The sequence below is a fragment of the Sinohyriopsis cumingii genome, chromosome 7 (assembly GCF_028554795.1).
Source record: "Sinohyriopsis cumingii isolate HCF-2022 chromosome 7, ASM2855479v2, whole genome shotgun sequence".
Classification (NCBI taxonomy): Eukaryota; Metazoa; Mollusca; class Bivalvia; order Unionida; family Unionidae; genus Sinohyriopsis; species Sinohyriopsis cumingii.
The window spans coordinates 109,403,182-109,418,016 of record NC_142967.1 but is presented as its reverse complement, the minus strand read 5'-3'; the positions used below and the strand labels follow the sequence as shown (position 1 = coordinate 109,418,016).

Sequence of the window (14,835 nt, the reverse complement as noted above, 5' to 3'; positions counted from 1 at the left end):
CTGTCCCTGTAACTATAATTGACTTCCAATGTCCCATCTGTCATTGACTATGCAAGTTAATACTGGGACTGCGGACTGTGATTGCATAGAATCCGTCCTCTTCGGATTCGGCGGAGGACCAAAATACTGATTCATATACATTGATATATTAAATTGGTTTTGATAATCTACTTCATCTTGCAGATTCATTGGACATTTATTAATCTAATCTTTATATTTGTTTTCATATATTTTTCGGTATTTACGAATGATAATTATGTGGTTTTAAAATAATTTATATTGCATGTCGGGCTTTTTCTTATATTAACACAGGCCTATTTATTTTTAGTAAATTTAGTAAATCGATGTATGACTACCTTGCTACAGGCCTAGACCTCTCAGCCTGTACAAATATTTGATCGTATTATCAATTCAAGGAATATCGACCGTTTTAGTTTCATTCACAATCGTTTTCCTTCTATCTGAGTCGTGCGTTGAAGTTTCTTCCGTCAGATTCCTTAGTTTTCTTTGAAGTAAAGCCTATATCATTTACAAAGTACTATTTAATACAAAATTCTTTGGTGAGTGAGTTTTCATCATTATCAGATTTGTTCGTAATTCACGTTACGTGACAGAATATTGAGCATTTTCTATAGATTTTGCAAAATCACTGCATTTTGTGTTGTTGTTAGGTACTCCATCATATGTTTAACTCCTCCAATACAATATGAGCCTTCCTTACATCACGTGTACTAATATTTCGACGGTGCATTTCATCAATAGGCTTAACTTGACAAACACATAACAGACAATTGGTTGCATTTATATTTGAAGTTATAGACGTAATTATATGTTTATAATTGTATATTCTATACAAACTGTTTCCCTGTAAGTATAACAGTATTATGAACTGTACTTTAAGACTGTTGGGAGTACACCTTACTCTTATTGTGTCAGTGAGCCATTCCGGATGCCAGCAATTAAGAGTTATTTTAAAATCCTTACAATTTTACAATACACATCCTTGCCATTCGTTTTTTTTTTTGTTTTTTTTTTTGTTGGTGTTTTTCTTCACTATTTAAAATTTGTCATTCTTAAATACATGATCTTGCTTGTATTATAAAGACAGCATTTCCACGTAAAATAGTTTTCAGAAGTCTTCTAATTTATATACCATAAGGTGTCCGAAAATTATTTCTCTGGTTATAAAAAATCGACGTGCGTGGATTAGGAAGACGGCCTTTACCTAAATAACTTTATAATTTGACACCTGACTTCCTCACATTTGTTATATTGGGGCATTCCACACACACACACACACACATATATATAAACGATGCTTTAGATCCGTTTTGTTCCTTACTCACTTCAATCTGCGACATTTCTATAGATCAATAATGTTATTTATTATTTCCCTCATTAGTGTTTTATAATACATTTAATTATTTTACCGTTTCATTTTCATGAAAATATTTTCACAGTGTAGCCTAAAGAGTTCGATTATATTTCTTTTTTGAGTTAGTGATTGATTTTCGGAAAATAATCATCATTTTCTTCTACATGTCTTTAACCTTTATACAATGAAATTCCTTTCCTTCATTGAATGATATTTTTTGTGGTTTAACTCTTTTAGTCTACGCTCATATTGGAAATCAGCCTATTAGTGTCATAATATATATATATATATATATATATATATATATATATATATATATATATATATATATATATATGTCGATTATTAAAGATATAGAATTGCTTTTCAATCAACTATACTTGCATGAAACTATATATCCGAGTGATTACTATAAACCCTTTTCCAAGAAAATCTCCTTCTGTTCTTTGAGTAATGTACGAGTATGCTCTGTTTTTATCTAACCACTAATTTCGGAATATTGCATAGTTCTTAAAGATTTGTTTCTTATCTTTTCTTCAGGACTGCTTAATTTGTCAACAAAACTAACTAATAATGCAAAACCACCTGGCCAATTTGGGTGGCAGCAGATATGTCAAATTGTGTCTAATTTCACACAAATCGATTACTTCAAAGATTTCCATACTAATATTTTAAACGTAGATCAAAGATAAAATGGGTAGCAACCGTCAGACATTGCATGCCCAAATACTATTTTAGCACATATGGCGTACGCGTTTGTCTGCATTAAAATGATCATTTGTACATACTTCAAGCGGTTCGTGAGACGGCTATGAATACGTTGGAAAATACATGTTCATGAACCACTGACATCTATAGTAAATGTAAGTCCTGCTGAGTATAACACTGAATCCATTCCATTCTTCTCTGATTATAAACCAAACAGTCCAAATCACCTTATATTTGCTTAGAATATATAACACAACTACCTGCATAGACAACATTACATGAGAGAACCTTCCAGAATGTAAAAATTATAAATGTTTATGAATGTTTGCTTTCTTCAAAAGAACATCTATGGAATATTGGAGTTGGCTTCAAAATATGCCCCTACATTATGAATTTGTTTACCTTTCTCTGAACAAAATATTACTAAATAAACAATTATCTCCGCTTCAAAAGAGACTTTTTTAAGTCAAGTATTGAATGCAGTAAGCCATGCTGATAAATAACGTATTTCGCTTAATTGATCACAAGGAAAGCAGGATATATCGGCACCAGTATCGCCAAATCACAATGTGCTTGTAGCTGTCACAGCTTTTACGATTCTAAGGTCTTAAACTAACTAACAGAAAAAGCTAAAGATTAAAATTAACGTACAGTATTGTGAATTAAATTTCAAATAATGATATAATAAGTCAAACAGTATAGAATATTATGCATGAATCCCAGTTGTGTTCTAAATGAAGTAAAATCTATTTTACTGATGTGTAAGTAGCTTTAAATAATGTTCGAATGCTATAAGTCTTGATGTGTCACAATGATATAATCCAAATCCACTTTAAATGAGTTCGCAGTAATTCCAAAATATTTATTGACTCGTAACGTTTATGATTACCTTGTGAGTCGAATGAATACTTGAAATAAATAAATTGTCTCAAATAATAACTGAAGACAACTAAATGACTAACTATACTACATATATTTAAGATAGAAATAACACTTTTGTTATTCTCCACCTTATTTATAAAATAAAAATACGTCACAGGTTCAGAATCTGGATGATGGTCAAATATTCACTACAAAACTTCCGATTTGTCAACAAGGTCAGGTCCTTTAACTACCAAACAATCGTACATCAGGTGAGCCTAAAATTTCCTTGGCTAAATCAATGATTTGAACTCAGATCCCATTACATTCGTCAACAGCATTGCTTTTACATCATCCAGAATCAAAATGGCACAAAACCATGTTTACTCAGACGAAATATCCTCATCTCAAAGTACAAACCCACAACGAACAAAATAGACAACGGTATGTATTTAATATGTTGTCTCCTAATTCCACCCTTACAATCTATAATCATAAGATTAATAAACAAAATGAGTTGTCTGTGAAATTAGGGGATGTTAACGTTTATAAAGAACATATAGACCTACGTATAATGAACAAATATAAACACAATCATGTTATTATTCGTTTTGCAAATGCTATTTACCAGCACTTAGAGTCTGCAAAGATGGTGATTTATATCGTGCAAGATTTGTAGTAGTAGTATTTTTAATAGTCGTAGCATTCATAGTAGTGATACTTATATTCAAGCAGGATGTCCTTTGAATAAATGATTTTCAGTTGTAAATGCTATTATATTTATGATTTTCTGTTGTTATAATCTGTAAGTGTATAAAGTTAGGAGACTTAATGAAATAAAGAAAGTATGCCATTGCAATAAATATGTGGTATTTAGATATATATATTTAACAAGCTTGTTTGGTTTATTTTAATTTTTGCTGCTTAACGGGTAGGAATAATACCATTATCCTTTTAAATTAACAAACTATAATTCAATTCAGTTACTTTAGATTCCATCCTGACCTTTGGACATTTTTCTCACTGGAAACAAAATGAGTAATTACTAATTTCAGTAATTGCTAGAAAAAAATCATTGATTAAGTAGGCAAGTAACACATTATTTCAGTCCAAACCCGGTTTTTGTTGATTTGGAGGAATGATTAGGGAAATGAGATAAAACATGACGTCTTAAATTGCTTTTAGCATAAAAAACAAATCTACAAATATTGGACTTTATAACGATGGAATAATGATCGCTTCACAACACTGGTTCCACTACAGTCACTTTCTGATGCAAAGATATTTGGTCATTCTCCTCTAGTTACCTTTTAGATGAATACCATATCCATAATAATATTCTACTTTAGGAACACAAAAATAAAATGATCTGCAAACGATCGAAGGTCATATAATTGCTGGTGTTTTGGCGAAGAAGCAATGCAAATAATATTTTAATTAAAAAATCATAAATCTATTCGGTTTCTTGACTTGAATCGCAACTGTGGACATGGTTCCCACTGTTTGGAAATGATTTCTAATTTCAGTAATTGTTAGAAACATCATTGATGCTGTAAGGAAGTTTACAATTTTTATGTCAGTTTAAAACCAATTATTCTTCATGTGGAAGAGTGCACAGGAAAATATGAAAAACTTCAGGATGAAAAATTGAATATGACAGTTAGACCATCTAATCATGAAAGAATAACCACTTCACAATAATGATTCAAATACCATTATTATTTTCTGATGCAGCCATGATTTGCTACCTTTGTATAGTTCCATTTTAGATGGAAAGCGTATTGATACAAATGTTACCTTGCATGACATAAAAATGAAATGATTTTAAAATTGTGTATTGTTTGTTGTTTGGTGTTGAAAACAACTAATTTGTTTTCAAACTCGTAAATTAACAGCTGTTGATATTATGGATATTAATTCTTAAAACGAAAGAAGACAAAACAAGGAAAAAGGGAAGCTTCGGGGCATTCCAAGTTGGTGCGACAATAATGCTATACCATTTGAGGTCTTGAAGCGTGCGTTGTTCAATATCTATATCATGGAAATGACACAGTTGTTCCAATCAGATTTATATGATGCAGACGATCTTTTGTTGTTTGCCCAGTTAATGCTTTAGTTTTAAAGAATTAATATTGTCACTATATAAAGAAAGACCCCGTTAACAAAATGTAATGAAAAATACGCTGGTTCTAATTGTTATTTCCATCTGGAAATCGACAGATTCATTCAAAGATTATATTTACGATTTACACTGTAATAGTGAGTGAATTAAACGTAGCAAACGGTATCGTGATGGAAATTAAGAAAACCTCCTGTTATTTATGTATAAATAAATAACATAAATGTACTTATCTTGTTATTTAAAGCATGCTTTTGGAAAAAAAAAATGTGCAACGTAAAAATACACTTCCGTTTAATGTTTATTCCACGTTTAGGTATGAAAAATAAATTTATATTCATGTTTAATGCAGAATAGTGTCATTTATGCATCGAATAATACTATGAGAAACAGAGTTGTGATATTTACAAGAATTTGTTTTTCCCATAAAAACGGGGGCAGAAAATGGCCCTTATTCAATATAGTCCTTCACATTTACTTGGGTATATGAAATTTGAATTTCCTATGGTACAATGATTGTGTTAATCTGTCCGTACAGCCTTATTCAACGTTTTGTAGAATCCAGTCATAAGGTATCTTAGAACCGCTCCTGTGGCCTAGTGGTTAGAGCGTCCACCTCGGAAGCGATAGGTCGAGGGTTCGATCCCCGGCCGAGTCATACCAAAGACTTACAACAATGGTACTAGCAGCTGCCTCGCATTAAGAGGTTATGATTGGTCGGCCTGGTGTCAGGATAATGTGACTGGGTGGGTCATCATGCTACATGTCTGCGACATGATGCCCCAGTACTGGACATCACTATATACTGTCGCATTGCATACATCGTAGTGATATGACTGAAAAATTCTTAAAGCTACGTTAAAAATCCAGATACAGATGCAGTATCTTCAGAATCAAATAAGGGAAGTAATATGAGTGAATAACATACCTGAAATCCTCTTGAAGCATTTTCAACTTTCTATTACAGCAGAATTCTCAAAAGGATCCGCTCGAAATTCCTTGAAAAATAAACGAAAGGTATTCGATCAGATACATGATATCACTGTTGATTAACTTTGTTTAATTTAAACATTTTATTTCCTAATTTATTTAAAAGGGATCGGCTAGAAGTTGTCTCAGTATAAGTTAACTCTTTCCCCATACATTCATATTGGTACACATTAATTAAAGGGCAGGAACAATATGCAAAAGAACATAAAAAACAATAAAAATAAGATATAATGATATTTAATGAATAACTGTTCAGGAAAGAATATATATATATATATATATATATATATATATATATATATATATATATATATATATATATATATATATATAAGGATAATAAAGAATGAAATAGCATTTAGAATGTAATACATCAACTATCAACTGGTCATTGCACTCTCCTCTGGGAAAAAATCATTTTATATTTGGAATCTAAAGAATAAACGTTACTTAAATAGTCTCGCATCCTTTTCTGCACCAAAAAATAAAGATATTCAAAATATTTCAGTTTCGGGTTCAGGCAAAATAGCAATAGAAACGTGTTTATAGAAATGGGAACCAACATTCGTTAAGGCTAAATATTAGATTTTGCGTTTGAATTATGTCTTCAGGACACCTGAAAATAGTACTCTATGTACATTCTGCTTACACGATAGATTTGCATCAACAATTATCAATCAGGTGTCGTCCGGATATTTGTTAGGTCGCTACATTGGTTTCTGATCCTAGTCAGAATAATAGAGAATATGACTATTATCCAAACGATAATACGAAGGAACGCTGATCCTTTGTAAGGAAATATAGGGTTATCATTTTAAGTGATCGGTTTCCTTTGTTTTTACATTTTCTTGTAGAGTTAAGGTAAAATTATATTTTGTTACTTCATGACTGGCATTTAATTTAGTTGTTTATTTTGTTGGCTTACGCCAGTTTTCAGCACCTGATACGCTATACATGGTCGCCAGCATTACTGGTAGAGAGAGGATTCAGAAATCCTTAGAATGGAACCACGGCCCCACGAGAATCTACTTCCACGCTTTCCCGAGCTCGAGCCTCTGACTCACTAGCGCCATACATCACTCGACGACCACGTGGCGACGCATTTAATCAAGATAAGCTTTGTGGATTAAATAAATATATCTTCACGTTTTTCCTACCAAAAGGAGGAAGAAGTAGATTATGGGGGATCCTTGAAAATAATCATGTTCGAAAAACGTCACACATGTCATTTTAGCTTAGCCATCCTAAAGTTCCTTAGCAACCCATTGCCAATAGGGATCATAATGAGGTCTGTCCTAGTCGGTATCAATTTAAACAGCATGACAGCTTGCACCGCTACCGTCTAACAAAATGACAGTTTCTGCTTTCCCTCTTCCAGTCACATAATGTTTTTTACTTTATGTACATGTATGCATTATTTTCTCAGTTTACTTAAGTTAAACCTACCGTACGTTCCAAGGTAAGGTATATATTTTATATCTTCGCTTTCATTTCAATGTACTGTTCGAGCATGAGTCTGGTTTAGAAAAATTATTAATAATGCAATTCAATTCCATTACGTATTCTTATCAGCTTATATATGCTCATATAGTACATACGGCAAATACTGAGTGTTTATCAAATAGTATACATACAACTTTAAACACAAACTCAAAAGAGGTAATCTAATTTATGCGCAATAAGATTATATTTATGTTTTTTTAACCGTATTCGTACGTAGCATAGTTGACCTCTGCAATAGATTTGAATCAATGTTTTCTCTCAGAATAGTAATAAAATCCATCTTGTTTATTTAAGAAAAAAGTGTTTTTTGACCAGGTGTAAAACCAACCAGACATTCACTTTTGTCAGACCCCATAGCAATATAAAATTGTAAAATTGTTCAAACTAAGAACCTCCCAATCTGTAAATATGCATTGTAACGAAACTGTAAGCTGTAAATATGTTGTTTGAAGGCTTTGCAATATAAAAAATGTCAAATTGTAACATCAACAACAAAAAACATTTTCTTAAGAGGAATCGATACTCGACGAATATCCTTGCTTGTAAACAAATTGCCCAAATGGCCAGTATTAATTTAGAGTTATTTAGTACTAGAACTGTCTGAGTAGAAGGTAAAGAGTGCTTCAGAAAAAAGTACACAGCTATTAATTGCAATGATGCTAGTGTCACAGCAGAATAAACAATTATCACTTGAATATATATATATATATATATATATATATATATATATATATATATATATATATATATATATATCATTATTTAAGAGTGGACATTGTTAAATTAATTGCTCTATCTTGATAATCCTCTCATTTATTGCAAATAAATGTTCACCTTAAGGAGAAACCAGGTGTGCTTACTATTACTAAGTTTATGTCTGTAAAAGGTTATGACGTTGAAAAAAGTAACTAAGTAATAACTAACTGTTAGATGAAATGACGACTTCCATGAGAACATGTACATAACATGTACGCATAGTTAGCATCTACGCACTAATCTTAATTACCTCACGAAATACGATGTGCCTTGTTAAAATGTCACAGGGTCATAGACTTATTCATGTTGATGAGACTAAGACTTGTATCCATCGAATTCCTTTGTGCATGGACACTTTTGTACTCATCGACTTGGGAACAAATTTCAACATGAATTATTTCAAATAACTTCCAATGAAGGTTAGAACTTGCATTCGAAGCTCCTTACGATGCCTTCTGAAAACCACAAAAGAGTACACTCGTTTTAATAACCAACGGCATGTATATGAGGCAGGTGAAGGAAACGAGATATTAGGTCTTGATCGAATGACCAATCTACACTGTTTAGTTAACGAGATTAAATAGTGTATTAAGTCATGTCATTAAACAATATTTCGGAAACGAAATTCACCAAACTGTGTCATGCGCACATTCCCATCTCCGGTCACACCTAATTTGTAATGAGCCCAGTGACAATCCAGTAGCGTAAAAACGAGAGGGAGGTAGGACGGGTCGGTCGATTCGGGCGCCAGGATCTTTTGGCGCCATAATCCCGAGCGCCTGAGGTCTTGGGGCAACAAAACCCCTTTGGAACGAAATCTCCAACGGGCGACATTTACTTTAGTACGCCACTGTGACGTTCTACTGATTATGTGATAACAAGATGGAAAATATCCGCCACAAATGATTTTTCATTTTAATTTACTTATAATAACACCTTTATTGCTAATGATTTGATCTTTACCACTCAACTAAATTGCTAGTAGAAGTTTAAGAAACAAAAATATGTGGGCTTGTTCGCATTGTAGCAATTGCTTCTGTAACATTAACATTACTTTCACTATTGAATAAGTACATACATTAAAAATATTAAGAACAAAGAAAACAATCTAAATAGGAATTGATGTGTTAGGAGACGTTTAAAAATATTCCAGTAACTAAACATACACACAATGAATCCACAAAGAAGCACAATAATGAATGAATAAATAAATAAATAAATTACCAAGCTGTTTTCGTGTCTTTATACTAAAATGAGTGACTGTGTGCCATGAAATGTTTTTCTTCGTATCATGCTCATTCAGTCAGCTGCCGTATTGAAAATAATGGTCTATCCCATAGCATATTAAGTTCCGATGGTTTAGATGACCCCTGAAATATATATATTCTAAACTGAAATGTACAATGGAGACCATAATCTGTAGTTGTATCTAAACACTGTTACAGACATAACTTAAATTATTGGCAAGAGCACCCGTTTATAAATCACACCTGACTGCTCCGTTGATGGATGAAGGAGCAGGTTAGTACTTTTCCGACCAAGGAAGGTGGTAGTACTAATGTTAGTAGTAATAACCGCCACGTGCAACCTGTATCATGTACGTGTAGAAGGAAACGTGCCTGCCTGTCTGTAAAAACTACCTGTTTTATAGATCAGTACAGGTTACATAATGTTTAATTTTTCTCTTAATAATAATCGAATTTAAGTCCACCAAGTACGGCTCTCTTTGTCCACGCCCCAACCCATATATTTAACACTATAGGACGAATTTAAAAGCTCTAACATTGGTTATAACAAACTTTTTTTTTTCTGAACAAAAGTTTAGTTTCTGATTATGACGCATTATCCTGATCGATTTCTTAATTAGCATTATATATATCTCTCTCTTTCTCTTTCTCTCTCTCTCTCTCTCTCTCTCTCTCTCTCTCTTTCTGGTGCAAGTTTAAAAAATGCTTAGGGAAAACAAAACAATTTCTCTGATGTTTTACCTACGAGAACATTAAAGAACATGGGCAAAATCTCATTCTGGAAAAGATTGGCATTCGTAGATATTCGTAAATATTTCTAGTTTGGCGCAGAGAAAGAAAACTATCCAGGATAATAAAAAGTACAAACTGAAGAAAGAGAAAATAAAATAACTAGAAGTGACCTCTATTATCTCTGAAATAAAGCAAATACGAGCAGCACTACAGGACAATGCCAATTTGAGTGACCTATAACTGGGCAAACTGTCAGGAAAAAAAAACTGACACAGTGACTTAATCAAAACAGACCTGGCCCAATTCTACACGTGTTGATGTCTTCGATATCCAACATTTGTATTTATAATCACGATCATTCTCGGTTCTTCTGTAGTTTAGTTCAGTTGATAGCATTTAATGTGACTGTACGGAGAGCCAGGCTGCATTTAAATGTTTATCTAGTTTTGCACAGACTGTTTCTCTGATATGGTTTTCGTGATTGCTAATATTGTTGGTCAAGTCAGTTGACTTATTGGAAGTAGTGAAGGAGGACGCTATAGCGACAAAGGGAATTAGCATTACAAGACCCCATATCCACTACAGCGACAAGACTTTTAAGTACACCCTGGGCCACTATAGCGTCAAGGGAAATTGAATATGGGTCTATTGGGGTTTCTATAGCGACAAGGGAAAGGGGGCTTTTGTATAGCATCTGACGTCACGGTAGGGGAAATTGGTAACAATGTTGCAACCCTGTGAGGTGACGTCACAGTACTGACAAAAGGAGTGGGACTTAGATGGATATAATACAGACAACAGACAAACACTTTTCTCATCCATGCGACACAAAAATCTACTTATTTTGCTGACCTTACTTTTCCTGTCTCAGTCTAGTAATCTCAGACCAGTAGTCTCAGTCAAGGTGTCCACGCGCTCAGAACTACTTTAAAATTAGAAACCATTGTTGTTTCTGCCGTGCCTGATGTAGTTATACTAAAATCAAACTTCAACAACAACAACAGCAATAAATATATGACAAAAACATAGTAACTTAAGTTAAATCCATGTTTGAGAACACACCATACAAAAACAGTTCGAGAGAGACAAAGACAAACGCATATGATGTCGAGCTTTTTGGTATCATGCTTGTTCGTTCCACACAGCATGGTCATTTGTATCATATATGCAGTTCTAGCTCAGTACAATGCTGTGTGAAATAAACAATATAATAGAAAACACTGTTCCATGCATATAGACTATAGACCTATATAATTCATAGTCTCCCAACTCTCTTAAAGACTACGGAAAACTTAGTAACAGCCAGAAAAGTGTTATATAAAACATGATTTTTTCTAATTTTGTTAAGCATCACCATTGTGCCCCGGTTAAATAAAAATTATAGCTACAATATTTAATAACAAATAAGACCCTTAACATACAGAAGGAATCATTTATCCGTCAGCACATAATTCCATAAACTAATTTCACTGTAGCACTGGTCATATTTCCAGGACAGAAAAATAAATCTTCAAAGAATCCGTGCACTTGAAAGTTTAGCACATGGTTATCCGCTAGAGTCCGTTTTTGGAGGGTCTATGTTACACAGAGGCAATTTTACAATCAATATTAAGGACAACACAAGCATGTCACACACAGTTTCGCCTCCTCCAAAGAAAATAATAGTTATATACGATAATGACACAGATCTATATTTACCCATGAATAATCTAAAGAAAGATGGTACTCTTCGTTATAGCTTGTGCTAAATATAACTACAGTAGAGCTGAGTATCCAATATCGCTTTATTATTTACAATATAACTTTTCAAAAAAGGAACTGTTGACAATAAAATAGTTTCTTTTAATAAATATTAATTATTTTTTGTCAATTTAATTTAACATCCATATCTTAAATGTGATAATACCTCATTATTATGCGACGTTTTATGTTGTTATTTTCCTTTGCTCACGCGTATAAACTGTTTACTTTGGACGCAATGGTTAAACCACATACCTCATTAACATATTTATTATAATGCGCCTCATGTAAACATTGAAAGTGAACACTAGTGCAGAATGCTTTTTACTTTAAAGAAAAATATTGGGTGAGAAAAATAATCTACGTTGGGGTTTGGGCCGAGACAAGGAAATCCAATGGATTCAAGTTTATATTGTATATCTCCCCACTCGGGCAAGCCTCGTGGGGAAACAAATCATATAGACCTTTGACTGGGATTTCCTTGTCTCGGCCCAAACCCCAACATAGACTCTGTATTTCTCACCCATGCGAAAGAGAATTCTACTTATTCTGCAAAGATTTCTCTTCCTGTCTCAGTCTAGTCATCTCAGACCAGTCGTCTCAGTCTAGGTGTACACGCTCAGAACTACTTTTAAAAAAGAAACCCCTGTTGTCTGCTGCTGTGCCTGACGTAGCTGTACTAAAATCAAACAACAACAACATCAATAAATATATGACAAAAACATAGTAACTTAAGTTATATCCATTTTTGAGAACACACCATACAAAAACATTTCGAGAGAGACAAAGACAAACGCATATGAAGTCGGACTTTGTGGTATTATGCTTGTTCGTTCCACACAGCATGGTCAGTTTGATCCTATATGCAGTCTTACCTCAGTACAATTTTAAATCAGCGTCATTAAATGTAGCTAAAGCTACCTAACTAATTTTAAATACTTCGTGTGAAATAAATTATATACTGTTAGCTACATTTAATGATGCTGACCTGAAAATGACCTTGTTACAGATAGCATAAAATTCTCAATGCTGTGTGAAATAAACAATATAATAGAAAACACTGCGACATGCATATATACTATAGACCTATACACTTCATAGCCTCCCAACTCTCTTAACAACTTCGGAAAACTTAGTACCAGCCAGAAAAGTGTTATATAAGACATGCTTTTTTCTAATTTTGTTAAGCATCCCCATTGCGCCCCGGTTGAATAAAAGATATACCTACAATATTTAATGACAAATAATACACTTACTAGCCAGAATGAATCATTTATCCGTCAGCACATAATTCCATAAGCAAATTTCACTGTAGTACTTGCCATATTTCCAGGACAGAAAAATAAATCTTCAAAGAATCCGTGAACTTGAAAGTTTAGCACATGGTTATCTGCTAGAGCCCGTTTTTGGAGGGTCTATTATTATACAGAGGTAATTTTACAAACAATACTAAGGACAACACACCCAACACAAGTACGTCACACACAGTTTCACGTCCTCCAAGGAAAAGAATAGTTATATACGATAGTGACACAGATCTCTAATTACCCATGAATAATCTAAAATTAGATGTTACTCTTCGTCACAGCTTATACTAAGTATAAGTACAGTAGAGCTGAGTAGCCAGGATCGTTTTATTATTTACAATATAACTTTTCAAAATTGGAACTGGTGACAATAAAACAGTTTCTTGTAATAAATATTAATTATTTATTTTCAATTTCATATAACATCCATATATTAAGTGAGATTAATACCCCATTATTATGCGACGTTTTATGTTGTTATTTTTCTTTGCTCACGCGTATAAACTGTGTACTTCGGACGCAACAATCGCACCACAGCCCTCATTAACATATTTATATTAATGTGCCACATGTATACATTGGACGTGAACACTAGTGCAGAATTCTTTTTACTTTAAAAGACAATATTGGGTGAGAAAAATAATCTACGTCACGGTTTGGGCCTAGACAAGGAAATCCCAGTTGCGAGTTTATATTATATGTCTCCCCACTCGGGCAAGCCTGGTGGGGAGACAAATGATATAGACCTTTGCTGGAATTACCTTGTCTCGGCCCAAACCCCAGCATAGCTTCGATATTTCTCACCCATCCGACAGAGAAATCTACTTATTTTGCTAAAATTTATTTTCCTGTCTGTGAAAAAAATAATCAACGTTGGGGTTTGGGCCGAGACAAGGACATCCCAGTCGCTGGTTTATATGACATGTCTTCCCACTCGGGCAAGCCTCGTGGGGAGACAAATAATATAGACCTTTGACTGGGATTTCCCTGTCCCGGCCAAAATCCCAACATAGATTCTATATTTCTCACCCATGCGACAGAGAAATCTACTTATTTTGCTAACCTTACTTTTCCTTTCTCGGTCTAGTCATCTGAGACCAGTGTCTCAGTCAAGGTGTCCATTCGCTCAGAACTACTTTTAGAAAAGAAAACCGTGCTGTCTTCTGCTGTGCCTGACGTAGTTGTACTAAAACCGAAGAACTGCAACAACAGCAATAAATACATGACAAAAACGTAGTAACTTAAGTTAAATCCATGTCTGAGAACACACCATACAAAAACATTTCGAGAGAGACAAAGACAAACGCATATGATGTCGAGCTTTTTGGTATCATGCTTGTTCGTTCCACACAGCATAGTCAAGTTTATCCTATATGCAGTCCTAGCTTATTATAATTTTAAATCTGCCACATTAAATGCAGCTAAAGCTACCCAACTAGTTTTAAATATTTCGTGTGAAACAAAGTATATACTGTTAGCTACATTTAATGACGCTGA

At 33.6% G+C, this 14,835-nt stretch overlaps 1 protein-coding gene across 11 annotated transcripts in view; it reads right to left on the bottom strand.

Moving 5' to 3' along the window:
• Positions 1 to 13,525, bottom strand: part of LOC149795921 (uncharacterized) — an 82,281-nt gene extending 68,756 nt beyond the window's left edge. For 9 of the 11 annotated variants that reach the window (XR_016422448.1, XR_016422447.1, XR_016422449.1 and 6 more), the window contains exons 1-3: positions 13,288 to 13,525; positions 8,563 to 8,767; positions 5,992 to 6,061 (exon numbers count right to left, since the gene is read on the bottom strand). Coding sequence is in view for 8 of the 11 variants with exons in the window: in XM_089965840.1 (XP_089821966.1) it covers positions 5,992 to 6,011 (20 nt within the window). In the remaining 3 variants the exon portion in view is untranslated. Of the gene's footprint in view, positions 1 to 5,991; positions 6,062 to 8,562; positions 8,768 to 9,536; positions 9,683 to 13,287 lie in introns of all 11 variants that reach the window. The other 2 variants (XM_089965838.1, XM_089965839.1) reach the window with 2 other exon arrangements.
• Between the last annotated feature and the right edge of the window lie 1,310 nt (positions 13,526 to 14,835).